Source organism: Lactuca virosa, chromosome 2 (genome assembly GCF_052849685.1).
Source record: "Lactuca virosa cultivar CGN04683 chromosome 2, Lactuca_virosa_CGN04683_v6, whole genome shotgun sequence".
NCBI lineage: Eukaryota > Viridiplantae > Streptophyta > Magnoliopsida > Asterales > Asteraceae > Lactuca > Lactuca virosa.
In genome coordinates this window covers 277394567-277421113 of record NC_136427.1, presented here as the reverse complement: position 1 = coordinate 277421113, position 26547 = coordinate 277394567, and the positions used below count along the sequence as shown (strand labels likewise).

The following is a 26547-nucleotide window of genomic DNA, read 5'->3' as shown; positions in this document are numbered from 1 at the left end:
CGGGGCCTGATGACAGGCAGGGTATGATGAATGTATTGTATGCTAAAAACAAGTATTAAATAAATATCTATGATTAATTATGTTTAAATATAATTTTTATGTCATATATCATATTCATAATATTATCATTGATATTTTCGCATATCATGATGTGACTTTTAAATAGTATCATGACAAGATCTTGAATGACCGTCTAATTCTTTGATATGTATATAATCAATGCGTAATTAAATAATGTTGAAAATCAAATATATTGACTTGTAATTATGACATTTATTTCATTATTCTTCTAAATTTTGAAGTTATGGATGAGATCATCAAAATAAAAGTTTGTCTTATTATTTACTTTTATATATTAAGCAAATAAAATTAAATAATATTCATATAAAATAAACGTTAAAAAACAAATAAAAAATAAACAAAGAATAAGTAATTAAAAAAAATGTTATTAAAATTATATAAAAACATAAATAAAAAATGCCATGATAATGCCCATCTCCAAAGTTTTATATTACTTTTACAATTAACATAATGAATTCGATCAATATCTTAAACTAACATATATAAAAAAAAGTTAAATCTATCTTTAAAATTATGTTATAATATTATGTTTTTACAATTAATATAAATGATATATTTAGAAGAGTATTAAAAGACTGCATAAACTTATTTAATTAAAAATTAGTGTGAATAGTTTTTTTTAATAAGTTAATTTTTTGGATTGTCAAAACAACTTTTAAAAAAAAAAGTAAGTTAAATGTCATTTTATACAATATTAATATAGTGTTTATTATAAGTTTTAATCAAATGAATTTATAAATTCTAATGCATAAAATGAGAGACTTTCCGATCGCCTATAAATAGAATTTCCTTAATCAAATATAACATTTCCATTTTATTACATGATTGAGATGAGATTATAAACACAGCTTTTCGTGCAATTAATATCTAAAAAGTTCATAAAGATAAAAATAATTAGACTTTTATTTGCATTTCAAATTAATTGCTTTTTAAAGGAAGGAGATTGATTTATATGCCTAAACCCTAATCATACTTTTAAACCCATATCTTCTTTCTTGCAGCGCAATTTTCTTCCGTCTTCCGTCGTCATTCTAATTTTCCGATGGCCGGCATCGATATACCTGATGACATTCTTCACGATATACTTGTTCGACTTCCGGCAAAGTCCTTACTGCGTTTTAGATGCGTATCCAGACACTGGAATCATCTGATTATTGATCCTTACTTTATGAAGTCGAGATCACGTCGAATGATCATCCTCCCCACCTCACCTCTTCATCTTATCGACGACAATGTATCAACTAACGACCAAGATCATTCGATAGTCAAGCTTCCTTTTCCTTTTCGACACCAAGAAGGTATAGATGTCACCGTTGTAGGAACCTTTAATGGGATAGTCCTTTTAGTTCTTAGTGATCAGTTCCAAAACCCTCATATGATTCTATACAATCCATTGACCCGGGCGTCGAAGGAAATCCCGGATCCACCGTATCCATTTAATGGCGCCACCTATGCATTTGGATTTGGCTATGGTGCAACCCCAGATGACCTGAAAATTGTTCGAATTGAAGTTCATGATGATTTCTATGGCGACTGGAACACTTTTGATGTCTTCGATCTTAAAAAGAGTTCATGGATCACACGAAAAGACTTCTCTCCAAAATATGGGTTTCACGAAGATATCGGTGGTACGTTTCTAAACGGATTCTTATATTGGGTTGCTTATAAATACGACATGGTGGTGATCTTGTGTCTGAATATTAAGGAGATGGTGGTTTCAAAGATAGATATACCTGATCGATGTCATTGCACTCTTTTGGGTTCAATAAATGGATGTATTTGTATCATCAGCATGATCAGGTTTAACAGATTTGATGTCTTGTTGATGAAGGAACATAACTCATGGTCCAAAGCGTTTTCATTCAGATTCGGTTTAAAATGTATTAATTGGCGCAACCTGTTTTACCCAATTTCTATTTTGGATCATGGAAGAATCATTATGATGGATGGCTCGTTCCGGATCTTTATCTATGACACATTAAAACGATCGTGTAAATCGATAAGTCTTAAAAATTTTCGAACGATATATGGCATTGAGTACATAGAGAGTCTGGTTTCACCTTCATATATGTGTTTTGTTTGATATTAATTTTGGCTTTGGAATTTAATTAGTTGCATTTCGATTTGGAGACATTTTCGATTTGCTAGGATTCCATGTTGTTTATCTTATTGTCTCTTAATCAAGATTAAAATGTTTCTGATAAGCTTTGGGGCTGAGTTTTATATATAAGGTTTGATATGAAAATGTTTCTGATAAGCTTTGGGGCTGAGTTTCATATATAAGGAAGAATAAGATTCTTGAGGCCCGGACCTTCGTAATAGGCATACAAATTTTTTTTTTGGTAGAGAAGGCAACATCTCCGATAAAATTTATTAATTAGAAATTTTTTATTAATTAGTATGTTTTTTAATATAAATCATATTTTTGTTGCCGGAAGAAAAATATGATTTATATTCCTAGTTTTTTATTTAATTTTTGTTTTATCTTCTGAAAAATAAAAATTATAAATCTCTTAAAACAACAACTAAATCTAACTGCCGATTAAAGGAAATGAGTAGTGACCAATTATAAAATTTGTCTAGGACTATTTGTTTACTTCTTTTTTATCTATGATTAATCAAATAAAATAATATTTTTTAGAATGATATGTGTAATAAACTTTAAGGAATTCCGTAATTTACTTCTATTTTTATTCTATTAAAAGAGTAGTTTTTTAGGGATAATGACTTGAAAGGGTAACGAACTTTCGACTTTGTTCATATTTAGTCACTAAACTTTTTTTCGTTATCTATTTGCCATTGAACTATTGAAACTGTTCACATTTTACCCTTATGACCGGCTGTTACCGGTCATAAGGGTAAAATGTAAACAATTTCAATAGTTTAGTGGCAAATAGATAACGAAAAAAAGTTTAGTGACTAAATGTGAACAAAATCGAAAGTTTGTTTCCCTCTAAAAAGTTCAATGACTAAATGTGAACAAACTTCCTCTTGTATTATGTTTTAGCAAATTATTTATTTTTGTTAAATTGTAGGAACATTTGTTGATGAAGAAATCTATGAAATAAAAAAACAAAACCCTGAAAATATATTTAAAAAAAAAACAAAAAACCGAAACCGCAATAAAAAACCAATGGTTTGACATTTCCAAAATAAAAAATCAAAATTTCCAATCTGATTTTGGTTTTACAAAAAAATGAACCATTCTCACTGATGTGAATTATGACCATTGGTTTGGCATACGGAATTAAAGAACACGGTGATTTGGGTGTTTAAGAGATGCATTCGATTATGAAAGGTGTTTACAAAAAAGGATCTAGATCTAAATCTACATAATTAACACACACTAACACTCTCAATGTTACATCTCTCAAGCACACCTCTAAATGTAGTATGAACCCACCTTATATAGAGGTGTTTACATGTCTCTCTCTCTCTCTATCTCTCATGTCATAAAGGGGGAGTTTTGGATAGAAAATTCTGAATTGAGCGCTTTCTCATTCCCTTTTTGGTTTTATAATCATTTGTCGATTATAAAAAGGGGGAGGGATTTAGATATGGAAATCCGAAAGTTGAATTTTTGTAAAAGCAAAATCAGATTGGAAAATTGTGATTTTTTATTTTGGAAAATACCAAACCATTGGTTTTTATTTCGGTTTCGATTTTTCGTTTTTTTTAATATATTTTTCGGGGTTTTGTTTTTTTTTATTTCATAGATTTCTTCATCAACAAATGTTGCCACAATTTAACAAAAATAAATAATTTGCTAAAACATAATACAAGAGGAAGTTTGTTCACATTTAGTCATTGAACTTTTTAGAGGGAAACAAACTTTCGATTTTGTTCACATTTAGTCACTAAACTTTTTTTCGTTATCTATTTGCCACTAAACTATTGAAACTGTTCACATTTTACCCTTATGACCGGTAACAGCCGGTCATAAGGGTAAAATTTGAACAGTTTCAATAGTTCAATGGCAAATAGATAACGAAAAAAAGTTTAGTGACTAAATGTGAACAAAGTCGAAAGTTCGTTACCCTTTCAAGTCATTATCCCTAGTTTTTTACAACATGTGTCACTTTTTCATGTACTTGAACGCATGACATTTTCTGGATTTTTTGATTTATTTAATATTCCACTTGTCATTTCGTAATTAATCAAATAATAGTAATAAATAATAAATTTAATTAATTTTTCATTCCATTAATAATTCCGTAATTTAAAGAAAATATATGTTGTCTTCCTGTTTCTTTTGCTGATATCACACTATTCATAATTTCCATAAAATCAATGTCCGCTTAATTTTAGGTAACCACAATCGTTCAAGAAAATTAAATCATCAAGAATCTTGCCAATCATTTAAATATCAAACGACAATCCCCTAGATCTCAACATATATCTCTCTTCAAATCCACCATTTCGCCTCCTCCATCATCGTAACAATCCCACATTATCCTTATGAAAAAAACCTAAAATATTTCTAATAACAAATTTGAAAGATCTGACGTGATGAACTGAAGCTGAACCGAAGCTATTATCCACTCGTGCACGCGCCCTGTTTTGATTTTAGGGTTTGCTACTTCTTGGATAACAGGCACATGTAATAATTCATCTCTTATTTTCCTATGTTTTATTTGTTTTTTTCTTAAATCGTTATTTTTAATGTGCCAATCGGTTTTTACCGTCTCCGATGACTAGGAGTTGTCGTCAAAAAACCATTCATATGTCATTACCAAGTATTACACAAATGCATATTGTTGTTACCACACGGGGAGAACTAACAAGTAGCAGTCACTAAATTGGGTATGTATCGGTTGATTTTATTTGTTTTTTGAAAGATCCATCACTTTTAGTAAACAACAACATGCCATCAGATTAGCAAAGTGCTCACGTAGATCTGAAGTTTATTTGCTTCTTAATATTGTGTAGTTGTTTTGTAGTCTTTTTCTTTAATCAAGATCCAACTTTAATTTAATCTAATTTTAGTGTTGGAATGGAAGTTGGAAGTTGAAATCAACATGTTGTCAATGGAAGGATCATATAATCCTTCTTTGGGATACCTATAATTTCTCCGGTAATCTTCTTCTTGATTCTTCCATGACCTACATTTTTTATCCTTTCTCATCTTAATTGCACTGAAGGACTAATTGTTTGGTATATGTTTTTATAGGTATTTGATTCATCAAAAAATTTAAAGAAATTTGTTCCAGGTTAAAAGGTCTATCTGATGTTGCAAAAGAACTCTTTATACAGGTTCGTAAAACTGTTTTGAAATGCTTAGTGCTTGAAAAATCAAAAATAGGTAATTATTTAGAATTACTTCATTGTTTGTGTAATTGCAGGTTCAAGAAGCTACACATGGAAGTGTTTTAAGGTTGTCTCATAGGCAGTTATGTAACACCCTTTTTCGAATCGTTTCCTAATGTGGGGTGGTGACCCGAAGACCGAGTATCATCAGGCTTAGGTGTAACACTCGTAGATCTGGGCTAGTCAATTTAGAGATAATAGGGGTCGAAAACGAATTTTCGACAAATTCTAAATAATCTTAACCAAGCTTTAGAATATGTCTCAAGGGTTCCGTACATATAAAGAACGCCGAAATCCGAGTTATAACGAAGAAGTTATGGCTCGTCGAAGTTTTACGGCAAAACCGGCACGACACCGGGAGACGTAAATAGTGAATATTTGATAAAAGACTTTTAGCCTTAGTGATCTAAAAAAAAGTTGTAGTATACGTTAAACCGAGAGCGTCCATAAAAAGAACGCCCAAATCTGACTTCGTATGAGGAAGTTATGAATTTTCTAAGATTTGGCATAGCAGTGCACGACCCGAAACTCGAATTTTAGTTCGAGCGGTTTTTGGCCTACGCGACCTAAATAAGAGTTGAATATCTCATTAATAGGAACTCAACGATAAAAAGACAGGCGAAAATGGAGTCTGTATGTAGAAGTTATGAATTTTACGCGGACATTTAACAATATAATCTCCTCCTACTATTAAATTTAAGATCGGTCGAGATTTAGCCGACGGAGTCTAAATGAAAGTTGTAGATCTTGTTTTTACCTACGCGTGGATATCAAGAACGTCGAAAACGGAGCTCGTATGCGAACGTTACGGGGTTTAGAAGTCGGCAGAGTGTTGTGCGAAATCGGGTGACGTGGCTGAATATGGGCCAAGGCTTTCTCCCCAAGGCAAGCCACCAGATGGTGACACCTGGCCATGGACTTGATGAGTAGTACCTCCTACTCTACGAGTAGAGCAGGATTCCAGCCTATAAATAGAGGTGTCGGGTTCCCTCATTCTTCACACCATCCCAACTTCATTTTCTCTCTCTATACTCTCTCTAGCCTCCCTTAAGGCCCCTAAAGTCTAGGTAAACCCCCTAGCACCCGAAGGAAGCCCCGAGGCTCCTAGAGTCCCGAGAAAAGAGCCTTTCGGTTCGAGAACGCTGCTCCAGCGAAGCCCGGTTTTGCGAAAAACCCGCTGTAAGTGAGCTACGCCTACCCTATCTTTAGTATATCTTATGTTTTAATATAATAATATTATTAGGACCTTATAATAAGTATTTGGGCTATTATTATGAGTTATATAAGTGTCGTTATGATATCTTTTAACCACTCGCGGTACGGGGAATCTGGTTTAAAGGGCCGCATAGGGTTGTTGGATTTCAGAAGTGCTATATGCCAAAATGGTCCCGCCCTCCGGTGTTTTATCAGTACAAGAAAAAAGGGTATCAAAGACTGACAAAATCAGTCTTTGTTGATTAATAATCAGTCTTTGATGCACATCAGGGACTGATTTCACTAGTCCCCATCCAGTCCCCGAGAGCTAGTCTTAGATAATCAATATTTTATGTATCCTGGACTGAAAATCAGTCTCAGCTATGTGTTAGTATTAAAGACAGAAAATCAGCCTCTGATATTATCTCGGCCAGTCTTTAATATATTTCCTCTGGTTCCCTGGATTTATGTAATATCAGTCCTTGATGTTATCTTGTAAGGACTGAACATCAATCCCTTATACAATCTTATTCAGTCTCCAATATGTTTATTTTGGGACTAGATATCAATCCTTAATGATATATCAATTAGTCTCCATTAAAATTCATTTGTTACATATTTACATGTCATGTGTGATTCTCTGATATGAATTATCAAAGGCAGAATGTTAGTCTCAGAAAGAATATGCTTTAGCCCCGAATATGATTTTTTTCAGACTGAAAAAATTACTATGACTGATATATTTGGTCTCCGATATGTCATTTATAGGACTAATATTTATTATGTAAGATTGATATTCTGCAGTAACAATAGTTGAAAACTGAACAAGTTTTATTTCCCATATAGATATTATAACTACTAGTGTACACATTGGAATTCATGTAACTACACAAAACAAAAAAAATAATATAAAGAAATGAACAATATTCGACAATCTCCAAATCTAAAACTTAAAACGATTAACTATAATAGACTAACAATAAAATCACTAATAAGTAAAGTAGATCTTGACTAAGAATCGGGACCTGATAGATGCGTTTTATCCTCGTGTATAGGATCTTCATCTTCACCAGAAGGGCAGGGTACATTTTGATAGTCTAAGAACTTCAAGATCATACACTTTGCTATTTTTTTATATTTTCTTCAGTTTTTTTAGCTTCTTGTTAGTAACTTTGAGCTCTTCCTTGCTTTATCGATGTCTCCCCTCCATAGAGTAATGTTTAATGCTTCCTACAAACAGTCTACCAATCTTTTGCTTTAAACACATTCCATATCATAGTGATGATCATTCCGGCTAAAATTAGTTTAGTAGGCACCACCTCTTTAATTTGGACAATTTGTACCTAAAATATTAAAAAAAAAACTCAACATATTAAAATTAGTTATAAAATTAATATAGATAATGAAAAATATTCACTCCACTTTTATGGAACAAGAGCTTAAAAGAATAAAAAAAACTTTATTGTAACATGTCTAAAAAAACAGACAAGAAAAGAGATTTACTTTAATTTACTTTATTGACATGAATAAATAAGCCACCATACGGAACCCGCCATGGTTGCAATTCCTACATAAGCCGCATGAAAAAGAAATACGTATATTAGTCCCCTTTTAAATATTCACATTACATAAATCAAAAGAAATGATCATTTACAGGTAAACAAAATAAACCACCATATGGAACCTACTACAATTACAATTGGTTAACAAAATATACAATTTTTTTTATGTTTTTCCCATTTGCTAATTAAAATCATAAATCTATGTTTTGACTACCTTCAATCAATAATTATTGGAACAAAGTCTATTTACTCAATTGCACCATTTCTTTTCTGAGGATAGTCATTTAACAACAGGTGAGAATTTAAGGATAAGCATATAGAGGTAGTGCAGTTTTTGGTTCAAAAAAGTAAGGACTTTATATGACACTAGAGCCCAGCCACTTGAGTTTCATGGATCAGGATGAAACCCGAAATTATCTATCCACTAGAGTAGTCCATATGCTGCAAAGTGGCCTGAAAAATGAACGAAACAATTAGAAATGTCATAATTTCATACTTAATTCAATTAGATCAAACATTATCGAAACACTAATATCAAAAACATCAACTTTTCAGTTTTTCCTATAATGAGATTTTTAGAAATATGAAGCATTGTAACTATGAAGGCTAACATTAGAACTACAAGATTTTAACTTAATCAGATTTACACATATTAGTAATAAGAACCATTGTAACTTCAAAAAAGTAAATTATATATATATATATATATATATATATATATATATATATATATATATATATATATATATATATATATATATATATATAGAAGAATTTCAATTAATCATAATTTTAGAAATCTGATATCATAACCATTGCAATTTCAGAAATTAGATATTCACTTCATCAGATTTTTAGAAATCAGAAATGAGAACCAATATAATTACAGAAAAATAATATCATAAACATCATATTTAAGAATATCAGAAATTCATAATGGCTATTGTAATAATTTTGAACTTGAAATCCCTAATATCATGAAGAAATACAACAAACCTAATAGATATGATATGATTAGAAGATTACAGTTCAAAATCGGACCTATACAAGGCATAATCGAACCTGTACAGCCAATTGAAATGCATACAAATGTAGATAAGAAATTTTAGAAACCTAATATAATCAAATAAGAATCCGTAGAGAGAACCTAAAAAAATATTACAGTTCAAAATCGAACCTGTGTAAGCCATAAATCGAAGGTTACATTCAAAAATTAGACCTATACAAGGCAGTAGAATCGAACCTCTTAGTGGAGTCGCCGACAGTGGAATCGAACTTGCGTGTGGAGTCGCCGGCCGGAGACATTGTCAGAGATGGTAGAGGTATGGCCGCTTTGTTTTTTTTACCAAGGGTGGAGTTCGGTCGGTAACTCACATATCGGAAGAGAACCAAAATCGAAAGAGAACCAAAAGCCACCCTTTTATGAAAAGTAACTTCATTATATATTTGAACATACGTAAGTGAGGAGGAGGAGGGCTTTTTTCCCTCTTTTTACAATTTGGGACATAAGCGAGATTTTAAAATATTTGACGTGAAGGCGGGGAAGAAAAGAAACCAATTTTTTTTATTAAAATAAATTAAAATTTGTAGCAATAAAAATATAATAAAACATTAATAATATGAACAACGAAATTATAAGGTTAGTGAGGGAATGCATTGACACCGTCTCTCTGTCAAATTCAAACCCTAATTTCCCCAAACATGAATAATACAAAGAAGGGAGTAGGGGTGGAAAAGGGTTAAGGGGTGAAATATATTACAACGCTTTTAGATGATGGGTATAATTACAAATTGTACCCTTATATCTTTACCTCCAAAGCTAAACTGGCGCAAACGTATTAATCTATGATATATGGCATAAACTACAAAACTTAAATCGGTTCATCAGTCTATGATATATGACACCTATGACTAAATAATTAGTTTGTGATACTAGAATTCAGTCACTTAGTCACTTATAGGTGTTTGTTTGAATGTCAAATAATGCATGTCTATTAGGGACTAAAATTCAGTCTTTAAAAAGATTCTCATACAAAGGACAAACTGGTGCAGTTGTATCGATGACTGAAATTCAGTCCTTAATAAATTCTATACACAATAAAAATTGGCACAATTTTATTAGGGTTTGAAATTCAGTCCCGTGTAACTTTCCCCTACAAAGTCAAAATTAGTACTAGACTATACAAGACCGAAATTCAGTCCCAATGTGTTTCCCACAACACCTAAATTGGCGTAAACATATTAAGGACACAGTTTTAGTCCCGAATAAGTTTGGCTAGTCTCTAATGGTTCAAAAATTAAAATCAGTCCTTGATAGTATCTGAGGCTAATTCATCAGTCCCAGATACATGGTATCTATGACTGATTTAATCAGTCTCTGATATTTTAGTCACAGAAGCCCCTATTTCTTGTAGTGTATGTCTGACCCCTTTCTGTATATAGTGGTTGAGAAATATTGTTTCGTGCTTATATAATAGTAATAATAACAAGAATATTAATTAGTCTCGGTGAATATTAGACTAAACTCTAGTGGTAATGATACTAGGTTTTGTCAAAGGAAAATTAGTCTCGGTGAATATTAGACTAAACTCTAGTGGTAATGATCCTTATTCTCAAGTTATTCCAAGGGTTTTTTGGTGTTGTGTGAACCATTTGAGGTGCAACACTTGGGGCACTAGGCTCTTAAAGGTTAAAGACTTCAAGCTCCATCAAAAGGTATGTCATTCTACTAGATTCTTGTATTGTATATACTTCTTGTTATGCTAATTAGGATGAAACCTTGGAATATTGAATATTTGCATGTATAATAGAGAAAACATAGATCCAAGGTTTATAGGGTTGCATGTACACCATAGGAGTGTTAGAATGCTCAAAACCCTTCAGTGGTATCAGAGCCTAGGCTTGTTTTCAATTATACTTGATGCAACTTATTTTTCAAAACCAAGAATCTGCCCAGACTGAAAACTCGGCGAGTTCTGGCCAAAAACTCAACGAGTTCATGAGTTAAAGCATGAACTCGACGAGTTCCTTATAGAACTTGACGAGTTGGTCTTCCAGTTTGCATATTTTCGAGTTTTTTGGCTGGAATTGGACTAGGAACATTACCCTAAGCTGTTTTTGAACTTATAAACCTGTTTTTGATGTGGTAATGTTCATGCTAATCCAATTTCAAATATAATTGTCAATAGATTCATGTTTTGTATTAGTTGAATGGTTAGGCTAATTTCATGAAAAATTGTTTGATTTGAATTATCTTGTTCTTATGAGTTGATTTAGATTAATAGAAAAGTTATGTGATAATGTGTTTTCAATCCAAATTGATCTAAAAGTTGTTCATAATATGTGTTTTTGTAACTTGTCCTCAAGTTATATGAAAAGTCACATTTATGATTTTTAAAACTCATACGATTTCCATAAGTTATAAAAATGAAGAGTCTCATTTTGTAAATGCTTTAAAGTCTTCCATAACTTGTCCTCAAGTTATGGAACTTGAAGAGTTTTTCATTAAAACTACTTTAAACTCATAAGTTATGGAATTGAATAGTTTTTGAATTGTTCAAAACTTGCCCTCAAGTTTTAGAATTTGTAAAGTTTCCCCTCATGAATACTTTAATTCCAAGTTAAACCCTTTGAATTTTAAAAGTTAAAATTCAACCCTTATACTATTATAATATTAATATTTAATAATTATATATATGTATAAGAACAAAGTCAGTCTTACCGTTAGTAGGCCTCATTCACGAAGCCGGTCTATAAGTGGGGTATAAGGTTACTACCTATAAAATGGCAGTTTAATGGGTGTCCACTCTCACCCACCGCTTCCTTGACTGATGGAGGGCCGTTAGCCGAACGGGTAGGACAAGACTATAATTCTCCCTTCATTAAAAGTATAATGATAAATACTAAGTAACTAAACACTTATAAATTCCTTATCTTAGTTACTTAGGAAAATGTGAATTTGGTGCTAACCCATGAAATTACACTTTACACCTTGCTTAAGTCGTTAGTGGAGCGTGTGTGGTTAACTGACACACTAACTTGGATTTAACAAGGTTGGCAAAGGGTGGCTTAAGGTTTATCATAGATCAGTGGAGTGCGTGTGGTTAACCGACACATCGATTAGGTGATAAAAATTAAGAGTACCAAGTATATTTACATGGTTATTCACACCTTGTTTTGTGATCCTCGGCATCCCAGTCACAAAACTTGAAAGGGCACAATCGAGATTTAAATATGCCATTGAAAAGTTCAATGAATCTCAAAAGATCTAGGAGTTTCAAACCAATTAAAACCTAATTCCTATTTCGTTTTTCATGGTGGAAATTGGTGAATCGTCATTCACCTACCTTCAAATATTTTATAGCTTGGATTACGGCATCCCTCTTCCAAGTTATAAAATATTGTGTTGGGTCCTAGCCTTAATATTTCATTTTGGGTGTTCTATTAAGGACTTTAAATCAACTAACTTGAATTTCTCCCATTGTAGATGTCTGGTTCAGACAGTTATGATCTTCCCAAATCTCTTGGAACAAACTTTCCTAATGAAAATGATGTTTCGTGGTTGGATAATGGAAATCATACTTCTCTTCCTCTACCTCCTCCAATTATTCTCCCTAACCCACAAGTTCTTGAATAGTTCAAGGTCACTCAAGCCCTATTGGCAAGCAAAGTCTATGTATGGTCACATCTTGGAGATGAAGTCACATATTGACAAGCCGGGAGAGTTGGGTGTCAAAGTCTTGAGGAAGTTGGTTGTTGACTAGGGTCTTCAATCACTTTCTAAGTCACATAGTGAGTTCCTTTAGGACTACTATATGACAGACCATGACATGACCCTTAATGATCTTACCTATTTGCTTGATGCTGCTGAATCAACAATGATTTGGAGCACTGGTAAAGCAAATTTGATTAGAAGATCAACTTCCCAAACTTCCATGGACATTGACAATGGTAACATTGGATATCCAAAAAAGCTTTCTCTTCCCAATGGAAAGGGATCGGCCATAGTCAACTTGTTTGACCAAATGGTACAGAGAAAGGCTAAGTCTGAGATAGTCCCATGTACCATTGCCAAAGAGTCCATATGTTTCTATTGCCAAAGGAAGGGGCATTGGTTGCGAAGCTGCCCTATTTACCTAAAATATCATGAGGATGGTAAAGTAAAAAAGTTTCACTCTGCTTTAGGTAAGTCCACTATCTAACTCTGTTAAGTTTGTAATTGTTGATTCTTAATACATGATGTGACTAGATTACATTTTGATGTATGGTAGGATCAAACAAAGGGAAGGAAACTTAAAGGAAGAGTATGCTGAATCTGATCGCGAAATATGGATTTCAATCGCATGATTTGAAGATCGGATTTTTGAGCTGCTGCTTAGGAGTTATGATAGATTGCTAGGAAATATGTAATAGCATAGTTTTCATTTAAAGTTGCATTGTAAGGAAAAAGTTTTTTCCGCATTTTATAAATAAAATTTTGTTTTATCTTATTATATCTCCTTGCAATGGCATTTATGAAAAAATTGATGTTTGTATGTTTCTAGCAATATTGGAAATATGAATTTGGTTCTTTCTTTTGTGGTAGTGCCTAAATTTACCAAATAAGGAAAGATTCTCATCACCCAAGTTTTAATTGGACAGAAACTTAGAATCATGCAAGTTGTATTATATGATGAATGAGAATTTTCATATTTGGAAAGTTAAGACTAATTCCTTGTTCACATGTATATGTGAGTCAAGTGAAGGACTAAGGGATCGAGTACACATTCTTGTGCACTGGTCAAGTCCACCACAAAAGATCGATATGACTATTCGTCATGATTTACTAAAGCTTAGTAAATATGGTTATACTTACAAGTTTAAGTATAATTCTGAAACATTGGAAAAGTTTCGATGTATGGGAGAACGAATGAGAAGAATCAAATTAGGCAGAAAGATAAAAGTTTCTCAAATCTGAAAAGATGGGAGAGTACTTTTGTATCATGTTTTGTGATCATATTAATGATTACGAAATCATATCACAATTAGTCATCTAAGGACATCTTAGTACATTCCTATGGCTAAGAAGAGGAATCTTGAATTGTTGAAATGGTTAAATCAAGAAGATGAGTCATACTTCGTTCCAAAACAATTCTTAGAGTCATACTCCAAGATTGTAACTTGAGTGACACATATCTTAAAGAAGGCTTATAACACTTGTCAAATGTAGATTAAAAGGTTTTCTACTTTGGTACATTTGAAATTGGTAAGTTGTGATGTTTTGGATAAATTAAAGACCAACTAAGGCCAATTATGTGAAGTGTTTGTCTTGATAAAGAATCCGCACTATCTCTTGAATATTTGTCTGTCGAGGAATGGTTCTTGGCGAGAGAGTCTTATATGTCAAGAAGACAGTGGGAGTCTTAAAGATCCTGAAAGAGTTTCAAGAACTAATCAAGAATAAAATCTGTAGTTTATCACTAGCACACGACTTGAGGTTTGTAACCTATCGTGTTGACATATTCTTATTTCTGTGCCCATTCCAGTTAAAGTTGACTATGCATCTGAGTTCTACAAGTTCTCAACTGTTTGCATAACAACCTGGAAGCAATGGTAGGCCTTGTGCTACCAAGTGGCAAGAAGTTATGATTGCACAAGTTCAGTCCATATGAGTTTAGATTTGTCACTAACCTTGTCTTGTGATTATGGTTTTGACAAATTAACATGGATAGGAACACATACACCATAAAGTCTAAGTGTCATAAGGTTTCTCTCCGATTCATGAAAATGATGGTGAGGAAACGCTTTCACTAAGTAGATTTTAAGTAGATAGAAATTGTGATATTTGCATTCTCAAAGTCGTTAGTGGAGTGTGTGTGGGTAACCGACACACTAACATAGACTTGTGAGAAATGGCAAAGGTCTAAACAATTGAGACTATGATTATGACATCCCTTTTCATAGTTCTAAAAATTGTTTAGACACACATGTGAGCTATCTATGGAAAGGTGTATGATTCTGATAAAGTTTTATCAAAGCATCTCGTATCAGAAATCTGAACTTTTGTAAGAAAGTCAATAACGTATTGATTTCTAGAAGTCTAGCTGATTTCTGAGTACATGTCAAAGCTAGTGGGAGCATAAGTGTTAATAATCATCATGTTAGTGGGAGCATGATAATTATGATAAGTGTTGCAAGTTAGCAATGTTAATTATAGAAAACAAAAGTTTCAATTGGGAAAATTTGTTTTGCTATAACTACGGGAGAGGAAATTATACTTCATTTCAATTCTAAAAGCTTAGATTGAGATTTTAATCATCTTTAGTCAAGGATATATATATGAATTTTATGTTGGAATGGTTCAACATAAGGAAATTCTATATATATTGCGTTCTCAAATTCAATTATGATTACGAAATCCCTTTTCATAGTCGAATTATGAAAACATGGCAAATAAAAAATATTGTAGCAAAAGACTGATCTAGAATCATGTCTTTATGTGAGACATCATGAATCGTGTCCCATATGCTTCGGATATAGGATCGATTGCATGTGCTATAATATTCATCTGTTCTAAATTCTTCCAAATGCCTATGACATTAAGAGGGAAAAAGTACTAGAACTGGATATGACTAAAGTGATTAAGCAATTGTCGAGGACAATCTAAGTTTTACATAAGATTGGTTGCTCATGGACAGTTGGAAGTATGGTGCAAATTCTTGGAAAGGACCATATTGACATATTCTGAAAAGAGGCAACTCTTGTTCAGAAGTGATAGTCAAAATGGGAATATGGAAATGTCTCCATAGGTGGAAGGTATTCAATCTGTGTAAGATTAGAAAAACTTAATGCAAGAAGGATGTTCAAAGGAATGTACTTTGAATTTGAGACTTTGTTTCCATGGAATTGATCTCCATTGGAGTACTTTGTAATGTCTGTTGCCAAGTCTTTGTGATTTTGTGCATAGTCATTACAAGAGGATCAATGCATATAAGTTTAGAATCTAACAAATTTCGGTAAATGGCAGGAATTTGGAATTCTTACATTTACGATAATGTTTTGAGATTGTGAAATGAGAATCATTGAAATTATGTTCAATTGATCTATTCCACAAAGTAAGGATCATAGACAAACATAGGGTGCATACTTGGTGTATGGTATAACTATTGTTTGGACAAACATAGTGTGCATGCTTGGAGCATGGCATGGCTATTGTTTTAATTCAAGTATTAAGATTTGAAACATTATTCAATGAATAATGTGTAATCAATATGGTGATAAATAAAAGGTGTTCTATTTATATTCATAAGTTCTAAGACCATAATGGATTCAATTATTCTTGTGTTTCACTTTGCATGTTTTGACTTCCAGAATAACTAGGTCATTCTTCCCGAATGACTAAGTTATTCAAACCATCCACAGTCGATAATACGTTGGAAGTAGGTATTAAGGCAAGACTGCCATGAATTGGGTTTGTAGATGTCTAAGGTGTTGGACATAGTAAGAGTTGCTACAACATTCATGAGTGCTCCTTAAATGAGATTCGAGTATTTGATTAAACCCATGCTCATTTGACTCACTTCATGGATTTTATCATGAGTGAATCATGAGACGGTAATATCTTATATTGTTCAAACCTAGAGATGTGAGTTGTTGACTATGAGTTGGTTATACATTGATTGTATGAAAACGCATTGGTAACTCGATGTTATAAAACATGCCTTTGTGTATGATTCCACAAATAGTAGAACAAGCATATGAGCCGAAGTTTATCCATTCCTTTTACCCTTGGAGGGATAAAAGTGATATATGTGGGCCCCTCGATGATTTAGTGATGACACCCCTAAGTGCTTGGCCAAGCCTGGACTAATTTGATTTGTTCAATTAGTCAGTCGTCATAAATCGGAAATCGAGAAACAACAAATGGACAGAGAGAATGATTATAATCCATGTATTAGTCCATATGATATCTAGAATGGAGGAATATATGATCCCTTATCTAATGGACAAGTCATTGACTATGTCAGAGTTCAACAACGGCTTTAAGAGCTACGATTGCTAGTCGGGTTTTGGAGTCATACGCAATAATAGTTTTAGACTTATCCAAGTGGGAGACTGTTGGATTAGTGTCTAAGTCCATAACTAAAATTGGTATGTACTTGACCCAATTTGGCATGGTCCATTTGGGTTGCATGACATCAGAACAATTAGACAGACAAAATAAGAAAAAGGATACTTATGATTTATATTAATATTTTATAAGTTCTAATATATTAATATGGAATCATATTATTTAATTAGTATTGATCAAGAATTAATTTAGTGATAAAAAAGAACTAATTAAATATGGACTCTTATATATATATATATATATATATATATATATATATATATATATATATATATATATATATATATATATATATATATATATATATATATATATAGGATGGGCCAAGTTCATTTAGGTTGGGCTAAACTTTCATGGATAGTCCATGGAGTGTTTAACCCATGGATCCTATGGAAATGAAAGGTCATGGGTATTAGGGTTTACAAGAATGTAACCCTAATCCTCCACACTATATAAAGAGGCCCCTAATTCATGAAATGACAGTAGTGTGTGTACACAAGAGGGCAAAACCGATTTGGTGCAAGTATCCTTATTCTCAAGTTATTCCAAGGGTTTTTTGGTGTTGTGTGAACCATTTGAGGTGCAACACTTGGGGCACTAGGCTCTTAAAGGTTAAAGACTTCAAGCTCCATCAAAAGGTATGTCATTCTACTAGATTCTTGTATTGTATATACTTCTTGTTATGCTAGTTAGGATGAAACCTTGGAATATTGAATATTTGCATGTATAATAGAGAAAACATAGATCCAAGGTTTATAGGGTTGCATGTACACCATAGGAGTGTTAGCAGGGCCGGTCCAAACGTATATGAGGCCCAGGGCGAAAAGAAAAAAATGGTCCTTTAAAGACAAATATACTAAAGATTCAAAAAAAATATCATTTATTCTTCACTATAAACGCGGTCAATTAGTAATAACAAGCAAGTTAAATTGTTTATCTTTTGAGCTAGTTTGAGTTTGAACCAACTTCAGCCCTAAAAATCATTTAGGTAATAATTTATATATATATATATATATATATATATATATATATATATATATATATATATATATATATGCGCTATATAGCCCATAAATTTTGGGCCCCTGGAGACGTGGGCCCGGGGCGGTCGCCCGGGTTGCCCACCGTCTGGACCGGCCCTGAGTGTTAGAATGCTCAAAACCCTTCAATAAGAAGGAAATATGGGTTGGGAATCCACCGAATTTTGTGGGTTGGGAGAGCTTCGACAAATCCAAGTGTGGGATAATCGTTCAGAATTCCGGGAGATGGATCAGGTGTGAAACTAGGGTAAGTTTCACATCCCAATCAGGAGGGGAGACGACTCAAGTGGCTATTTGGATTGAAGTTGTGTAAGTTGGGAGTTCAGGAAACTTCCAATAACTGATCAACGTCTTCTTTGTGATGTATAGCAGGCATGTGGATGTATCCAGGTTGAGGGCTGTGTTAGAGCCTTGCTGCATGTTCTTGTTCGATGAAGGCTTTAGGGTTCAAAGCATGACCCGAGCACCTGATTGTAACTCAGTTGGATGTGGGTTCAACTCATGATATTTGGGGTTGATATGGTATAAGTCCGATAAGACCACGAGTGGTATCGATGGCGGATTATACGTGTCGTAAGACTGAAAGGTGGCCGTAACATTTACTAGAGTAACAAATAGTATGGAAGTGTTGTAAGTCTGCGATGGGATCGTAGCATTCGCTAGATTGAGATATACCATTGTCTGGGGGTCGTGGTATAAGGTAGGTTCAGTCCGTGCCTTGGGCAAGGCGATCCGGATTGTCGGAGAACATTTCTCTGTTATAGGAGGAGGACCATTGGGGTCCGAGGAGGGGTTGGGCCTGTGTACTTTAGATTGGGTGAGTCCCGTGGGTGAGGCTTGAGTGGTTATGGCAATACAGGTGGGACCTGACAGAGACCGTTTGGGTTATGGTATTGGATCATGGTTTTAGTAGGGATGATATGTGGTCAGTGAGTGGCATGGAGTTATGCATAGGCTAAGGTAGCCTTGTCAGTGGGACTCTCAGGAACCTGGTGGCTGGACCAGGTATGAGAATGGTAGTCTCAGCAGTGGTTTGGGAATCTTTATATCTAGGTTTAGTGAAGGGTTTCCGTGAATCAGAAGATTTCGGGTGTAATGCAAGTGAAAATCTTTAGATCTCTAGTTACGAATGAATTACTGAGTTGGCTTTTGGTTGAAACTAGCATTGGGAATCGTGAGTATGTATGCAAGGTCTTTCTTTCAGCAAGATATGAATTAAGGAATCTGTATGCCAAAGGCAACAACTAAAGGGTTTAGGGAAAAAGGGATGTTTTCAGTTCTGATGGTAGAAAAGGCCCTTGTGATCGTGCCTTAGAATGATTCTACATGTGTGTAGGTCTGGCAAGTTATGGGACTTCATAATTATAGCAATAGTGTTTCGGTTCGGCAGTTAAGGAATTGGTGACTTATTCAACACTAGAAGGTTTAACTCTCAGATTGTCTCTTGTGGTGCAATATATTCATGGATTTGTTATCTTCAGGATGAGTCTTCTACTCGAAGGATTATCTAATCCCTTTTGTTAAGTGAAAAGTTTCCGGCTGCAACGCATGGTCAGTGATTATGTTTTCCAATGGGAACATCAAGTAATCAGAAGTTGGGTAGTCCGTTTGGAATTCAAAGTTGACTTGATTTAGCACTGGTTCAGTATAGGTTGTCTGTCGGGGAGTCAGACAAGTTTAAGATTTCAGATCTCGGGTAGAGTAGAAATGGTCATTCTTCAAGGGTTAACTTAAGTTGTGTAAGGATCCATTCATCACCAGGATTTGGGAACCCTACTAAGGTTGGGTTCGATTGCATTTTTAGAAGGTTGTTGAATGCCCGGGGTTGCTTACTCGGTCCGTATCGGGGTGGCGGTTGATTTGCTCAGGCTGTCTGGCATACCTGGGATGGTAAGGAATGATTTCGAGGACGGAATATAATTTAAGTGGGGGATAGTTGTAACACCCGATTCACGTTACTTTTTAGTTTAGACCCTTGGTGTGTAATGTTTTGCAGAATTGGTCCTTAGGAGGCAAAATTGCCAACTTTAGGAAAGCTGGAGTACGTTGGGCATACTCCTTGTACGTTGGGCATACTAGTGCATTCAGGATCGTGCATTCAGTCCACGTACGGTGGGCATACGCATGATGTACGTGTGGATTATGAAAACCTAATTTATAGGGTATTACACCCTATTTAAACCTTAAGATAGATTCTTTTGGTCATGTTTAGCCAGCGTCCACCCTCCCTTGTCAAGAAATCGAAACCCTAGTGAGTTCTTGAGAGTTTTGTGACATAAAGTGTGTTTGTTGGTGCTTTGTGAAGGAGAAGAAGAAGTGAACCGTTTGGAGTTGTGCTTGGATCTTGAGGATCTGGGATTAGTTCATCATTTGCTAACCTTTTGTAGTAAAAATCTTCCATCTTGCTAATCTATGATGCTAGATCTAGTTATGTGTAATTTTGTGTCTTTTTGAGTCCTTAGAGTGATTGTTGAGCCTCTTGATTCACTCCAGAAGTGATTAATGGTAGATCTAGGGTTCTTTTGGTCCTTTTTTCCATAAAAAATGCAAGATTGGAGGTGTTTATGGACTCATGCATGTGTTAAGACCCTATGTTAAGTTCTTTTGAGCTTTAGAACCCCATGAAGCCGTGCATGCATGAAAAGTTGCCAACTCTACATGATAAGACACCTTAAGGAAGTCGGATCTGTGAATATGAAGAAAGGGCTGAGCGGATTAAGTGCTTAATGATGTGGGATGGATAACTGGGGAGTACGTTGGGCGTACAAGCTGGTACGCTGCACGTACTAGCCCTAGAGCATATACGCTAAGCGTACGAGCTGAATATGCCCAACATACTCAACAGTGGGCTTTGGAAGTTTGGGCTTTTCGGTATTGGGCCCATGTTGGACCTTAGGAGTCTAGGGCTTTGTTGAGCCATGAGAATTCTATTCTTTGGGCTGATGCTATTTTGTGGACTCTTTTGGTCGAAGGCCCACGATGGGATTTAGGCCCAATATGGAAGATTGGGCCATATTTCGGCTTTGGGTGATCATTTTGGAACTTGGGCCTTTTGGATAGTTGGGTTGGGACTTGGCCTTGGGCCAAGTTAGGTAAAGGGTAAAATGGTATTTTATCCTATTCTGGACTCTTAGTATGAGTCGGGATCCAATTATTAATTGGATGGTATTTCATGTTTATAGCACGGAGATTTTAGCGGACCAGCAGCCAAAGATTTATCTGTGAGATTCAGCACTCTGAGGTAAGTCTCCCTCACCATGTTTAGCGGGTTGAAGGCACCAATGCCGACCCAAGGGTTTATTATGTTAGGGTGTTAGATGTCTGTGTGACTCTTGCATGTGTATGTGTTCGTATGCTTAGTGGGCGGGGCCCAAAGGTTATTTTGTATGCTACTACTAGTTATGCTTGCATACTTGTATGCGGGACGGGGTTCGTTGTGCGAGTTAGGGTGAGGCCCGTTATACTCAGTGGGCGGGGCCCATTATGCGAGTTAGGGAGAGGCCCGTTACACTCATTGGGCGGGGCCCGTTGATAGACAGATCTGTATGCCCGCGGGGGGGGGGGGGGGGGGGAGCAATGTCGGGCGGGGCCCTATGATGGGAGGGGGCCATTATGTGTTGATATGTATGGTATGTGGTATTTGGGGAACTCACTAAGCTCTGTGCTCATGGTTTTCAGTTTATGTTTCAGGTACTTCTGGTTTGAACGAGGGGAGCCCAGGATGATTGTAGTGCACACATCACCGTTTCCACATTTTATGATTTACTCTGATATTTATGATGCATTGAAACACTTTGTTCCACCTTGGATTCCATGATGTTGTCTTTGGGATTATCGTTTTATAAATTTAAAAATGATATTTTTGGTTTTTTTTTTGGACGTTACAATCGATGATGACATGTATCTAATTTTTGAATTTATGTAATGTTTTGTAAAATTATAACATATTTTTAACTTGAATGTTTGGATTAATATTTTGATATTGTTGTTGTATTATTAAATTTTAATGTTTCGATCTATTTTTCTGCAATTAATATTTCATAGCAGTTTTTATATTTTTCTAATGTTTGTTATGTATTTGGATTGAACAGTTTCATAAAAACTAAAAAAAAAACTACAATCAGTGGCGACACCTTTAGTCGTAATAGATGACATTAGTGTCAACGAGGCATTAGTGACGACAGATAGCATTATCGGCGACAATTAGAAATTTTTTGCTTATAATTACATTTTAATTAAGTTACAATTTTAATATTTCTTATTGTAGCCTTAATTTGGTTTTAATCTTCTAATCATCTTTTATTATGAAATTTTTTGCTTATAATTACATCATGTATAAAGTAAATTTGAGAAAACATTTGTTTCTAAATATAATAAAAATATCCACATAAAAAATCATTGCATTCCTACACGCCAACCAGCAGGATCATAGAGTGCAAGCCACTGTTCCATCAGTGCCTGAGAAATAAACAAAACAATTTATGAAATAAAAGATTAAAAAAAAGGCCAAAAAAGATCAGAAAATGATGCTTACAAGACATTACCAAAAAGTTTAATTGCAGTTTTGCATAATGGAAGTTTTTTGTCTATTTGTTTGTAATTAGAGTCCTTAATTATTCCCATGTCCAGTCCATAATCAGTGTATGCTTGGTACCGAACTAGTGGATCAGTGAGTCCTATTCTGATCGTAAATCCCTGTATAACAAAAATCATAAAATATAAATCAAAATTTTAATGACAAATTAAAATAAAACCCATTTTTTGTATTAAGCAAAGAGAAATACAAATACCTTTAAGTTTATATGGATTCCTTCTTTATCTTTGTTTCCTTAGTGGACTCGAGCAGCTGCAGCTGCCACTACATTTCCATGAGGTTTTAAGGCCTCTGGAAATGTAGCCTTTGTGTAGTAGAAATAGAAGAAGTAATATTTGTTGATATGCGACCACTTCCTGAACCCAACCGCTTAGAAGGCTCACCAGATGAACTTGGTTTGCTGCTGCTTCCCATCACTGCTCTTTTTGAGCTGCTTCCATTTCGTGATATCCGCCCTCTATCTGACTTACCATGCACCTAAAAGTCAAAATTTATAAATATCATCCAAAGTCAAAGCAATTTTTCAAATGTAAGAACATTGCTTTTATAGGTAAAAAAGCAAAGACAATTTTTTTAATTTTTACTCACTGCATCCTTGGAGGGTGTAACATTCTCTGAAGATCTATGCCTTGATTGATCACCATGCAAGCCGCTACTAGAACCATTTCTTCTAGTAAATGACTCAACTGCCCCTGAAAATCTATCTCGAACCTCTTGTTTCACTAAAATGGTATAAAATAATCAACCATTAAGATTTCCTTCTCATTAAAATAAAAAAATTAATAGAAGTATATTAAGTAAAAAACAAATCTAAACAAACCTGGGGTCCTTTCTGCTTTCTCTGCTGATATTCCAGGGTTCAATGGTAATTTTGCAGTTGTCTGCTCATAATAAAGATAAATAAATATTTCAGAAAAGATAGAAAATTAACAAACAAATAACTTACCCTTCCTCTAGAACTGGAGCCCACATGGGGATACTTTAACATGGTCCAGTCAAATATATAGTCAAACTGATAACCTGAATAAAGAAAGTTTGACACATGAACACTTCTTGTTCAATATACTGATACGTATTTAAGAAAATAATATACAAAAATATAATTATTTAAAAAATATAAATAAATTCTACCTTCTCTAATGAAAAGTTCACGGAAAAGCCTCTTCAAGTAAGAATAATCTGGTTTGTCCTCAAATCGCAAAGATCAACAATAATGGAAATATTGTATGAATTCAGTAGGATAAGATTTGCAAAGCACCTGTAAGGTAAAAGTAAATAAATAAAATAAAACTAAAAGAGAATAAGTACTTAAAAGTATATTTGCTGTAAATAATAATCAATACCTCAATGGGAGTAAGCATCTTTTTTTCACTAATTTTATCATATTTCTGCTTCTTGGTGCCAGCTTTTAACCCCTGCTTCGAGATGTTCCTCACTTCAGTGTAGTGTTGGTCACTGAAAGCCTGAGAAGGGAAAGTGGAGTTGCGACTTGCGAGATACTAAGATATAGATTTAGGGTTACCCTCTTAGACTACAGGGTGGTATAGTGCGGTAAACAGATCGAACACATTTTGAAATTTACATGAAATTTACAATCATATTTTGTACTTCTTTGAACAGATCGAACTCATTTTGAAGGATCAAAATCAAGTTGGCTTTTACTAAACTTCACCATATCTCTGATTAAACTTCTGATTGCTTCCTAAATCCTTTTGTTCATAAATGGATCGCTATCTGGTGAACCATTGAGATGATGAAGGCCAAAGAGAAACCCTAAATCGCATATATTTATAGTTGTATGCGAGTGATGGGCCTATGTATACGTGAAGGCACTGGTGAGGGATGGAGGAGGTGGCGGGTCAGAAATTAGGGCTTTTTTGGAGAGACGTTTTGAATCACATCCAAGGAGTCATCTACATATTCGGAATTATGTTTCACCCCATTGAGTCGTCTTCTTCTTTGTAAGATCCCAAACTATTTAATGAAACCCATCCATCGTGCAATGCCTCCGACCACCACTCGTAAGCGGAGATCCGACGAAGTCCTAGGGCTTTTTCTTGCTAATTGGAAGAGGCGGAGATTTTAATTTTTGGGATCCAATAGGTGGGTGAAATCCCGCCTTAAAACGCGTGTTTCATTAAAAAATTATAAAGCGACACACTTAGATGACACACATTTTATGAAAGGCGCCCTCCGCATTTCCTCTTTTTTTCTTTTCTGACACTAATTTTAGGGCACGCACAAATGCGTGTCCTCTATCCTTCAAATTTTACAAAATTGACATTATTTTTTAGGGCACACACAAATGCGTGTCCTCTATCAGCGCGCGTCATTGTTTGCACATCATTAAAGGGCTGTTTTCTAGTAATGGTATTAGCGACGAGCCAACAACAACGACCCTTTATCGACGACATATCACCACTAAAGGTATTAGCGGCGACATTCTTGTCCTTTAGCGGCGACACTCATCGCCACTAAGAGCATCCACAATGAGGGTTTAATAAGAGTTGAATGGATGATTGCTAGGATTAAATAGAAGTTGAATAAAGTGTGGGTGATGATGGTTCAATGAATTTAATCTTTTCTTTTTCAATTAAATTTCAAACTATATATATATATACTAGACGAATTCCCGCGCGTTGCGCAACGAAGATTAAAAATATATTGTTAAAATATTGAAAATATATATGTTTAAAATGGTTATGTTATTGACATTAACTTTGAGATAAAGATGTTCATTTAAAATACAATTTATTTATAGCTAAATGTAATTTATAGTTTGATGTTATTATCATTTAAAATTGTTATTCATTAATTTAAACCACTTATTATTAATAATAAGTTAAAGAAGACTTTTAAGAAACACTTAATATTATTATTAAAATGTGAAACATACACTAAATAATAAAGTGATAAGATAGACAATTTGCATTTTAAAAGAGACTTGCATGGATAATATGACATATCCATGTAATTTGATTTTATTATTTATAATTATTGCTTATTAATTTTAAAACCACTTGTTATTATTAATAGGTGAAAGAAATTTTTAAAAAACACTTATTATTATAATTAAAATGTTAAACATATACTATAATATAAAGTGATAAGATAGACAATTTGCATTTTAAAAAATGCTTACATGAATAATATGGATAATATGACATATCCATGATTTTTAATTAATTATTGTTTTGAAGCAACATGAACATACAAACATGTATACAATAGTTAATTAAATATTATATATATATCACCTTCCATAACATATGATCGATAACATGAATCTAATCTAATTTACATTAAAATTTCAACCATAACATACAATGATATTCTTAAAAGAATACTTAAATCAAGAAAATACAAAAAAGAATTACTATATAACAAACTTACAAATTTAAAACTTCAACATAATAACATGGCTCAAAAAATTGTTCAAAGCCCTCAAACCAACACAAAAAACTTTAAACTTGTTTTATTTGTGAATTTTGTATGTGATTTGTATTTGTGTGTCTACTCAAAAAGATTGACCTTTTTATAGTAGAGTATCCATTAATTGTTTATTAAATATATTATATAAGTTATAAAACCTTTGAATTGTTAATCATTATTAAGAGACTTTTGAGTGGTCTTCATTAAAATAGGAGGTTTCAAATGCAT

General features: G+C 33.9%; 2 protein-coding genes and 1 long non-coding RNA gene across 3 annotated transcripts; 1 reads left to right on the top strand and 2 right to left on the bottom strand.

The window, feature by feature from the left end:
* Positions 1-1123: 1123 nt before the first annotated feature.
* On the top strand, positions 1124-5504 carry LOC145158545 (putative F-box protein At3g16210). Its single transcript, XM_079077429.1, has 3 exons — positions 1124-1881; positions 5292-5334; positions 5424-5504. Exons 1-3 carry the CDS (start codon positions 1124-1126, stop codon positions 5502-5504), a joined length of 882 nt encoding a protein of 293 aa, XP_078933555.1.
* Positions 5505-7427: 1923 nt separating this feature from the next.
* LOC145157019 (uncharacterized) lies at positions 7428-9617 on the bottom strand. The gene is made up of 3 exons (XR_013737046.1): positions 9388-9617; positions 8086-8597; positions 7428-7925 (listed from the first exon to the last, which is right to left on the bottom strand). It is a non-coding gene; the product is annotated as an uncharacterized LOC145157019 (long non-coding RNA).
* Positions 9618-23169: 13552 nt separating this feature from the next.
* Positions 23170-24306, bottom strand: LOC145158544 (casein kinase 1-like protein 11). Its single transcript, XM_079077428.1, has 6 exons — positions 24231-24306; positions 24019-24145; positions 23834-23907; positions 23708-23768; positions 23476-23609; positions 23170-23364 (listed from the first exon to the last, which is right to left on the bottom strand). Exons 3-6 carry the CDS (start codon positions 23873-23875, stop codon positions 23170-23172), a joined length of 432 nt encoding a protein of 143 aa, XP_078933554.1. The 5' UTR covers positions 23876-23907; positions 24019-24145; positions 24231-24306.
* Between the last annotated feature and the right edge of the window lie 2241 nt (positions 24307-26547).

Coding starts and splice junctions, on each gene's coding strand:
- LOC145158544 (XM_079077428.1), bottom strand. CDS start 23,875: ATGTTAAAGTATCCCCATGTGGGCTCCAGTTCTAGAGGAAGG. Junction 23,769..23,833: donor GCTCCAGTTCTAGAGGAAGG/GTAAGTTATTTG, acceptor TATTATGAGCAG/ACAACTGCAAAATTACCATT. Junction 23,365..23,475: donor TTACACCCTCCAAGGATGCA/GTGAGTAAAAAT, acceptor TTTGACTTTTAG/GTGCATGGTAAGTCAGATAG.
- LOC145158545 (XM_079077429.1), top strand. CDS start 1,124: ATGGCCGGCATCGATATACCTGATGACATTCTTCACGATATACTTGTT. Junction 1,882..5,291: donor TGTATCATCAGCATGATCAG/GTTTAACAGATT, acceptor AATTTGTTCCAG/GTTAAAAGGTCTATCTGATG. Junction 5,335..5,423: donor CAAAAGAACTCTTTATACAG/GTTCGTAAAACT, acceptor GTGTAATTGCAG/GTTCAAGAAGCTACACATGG.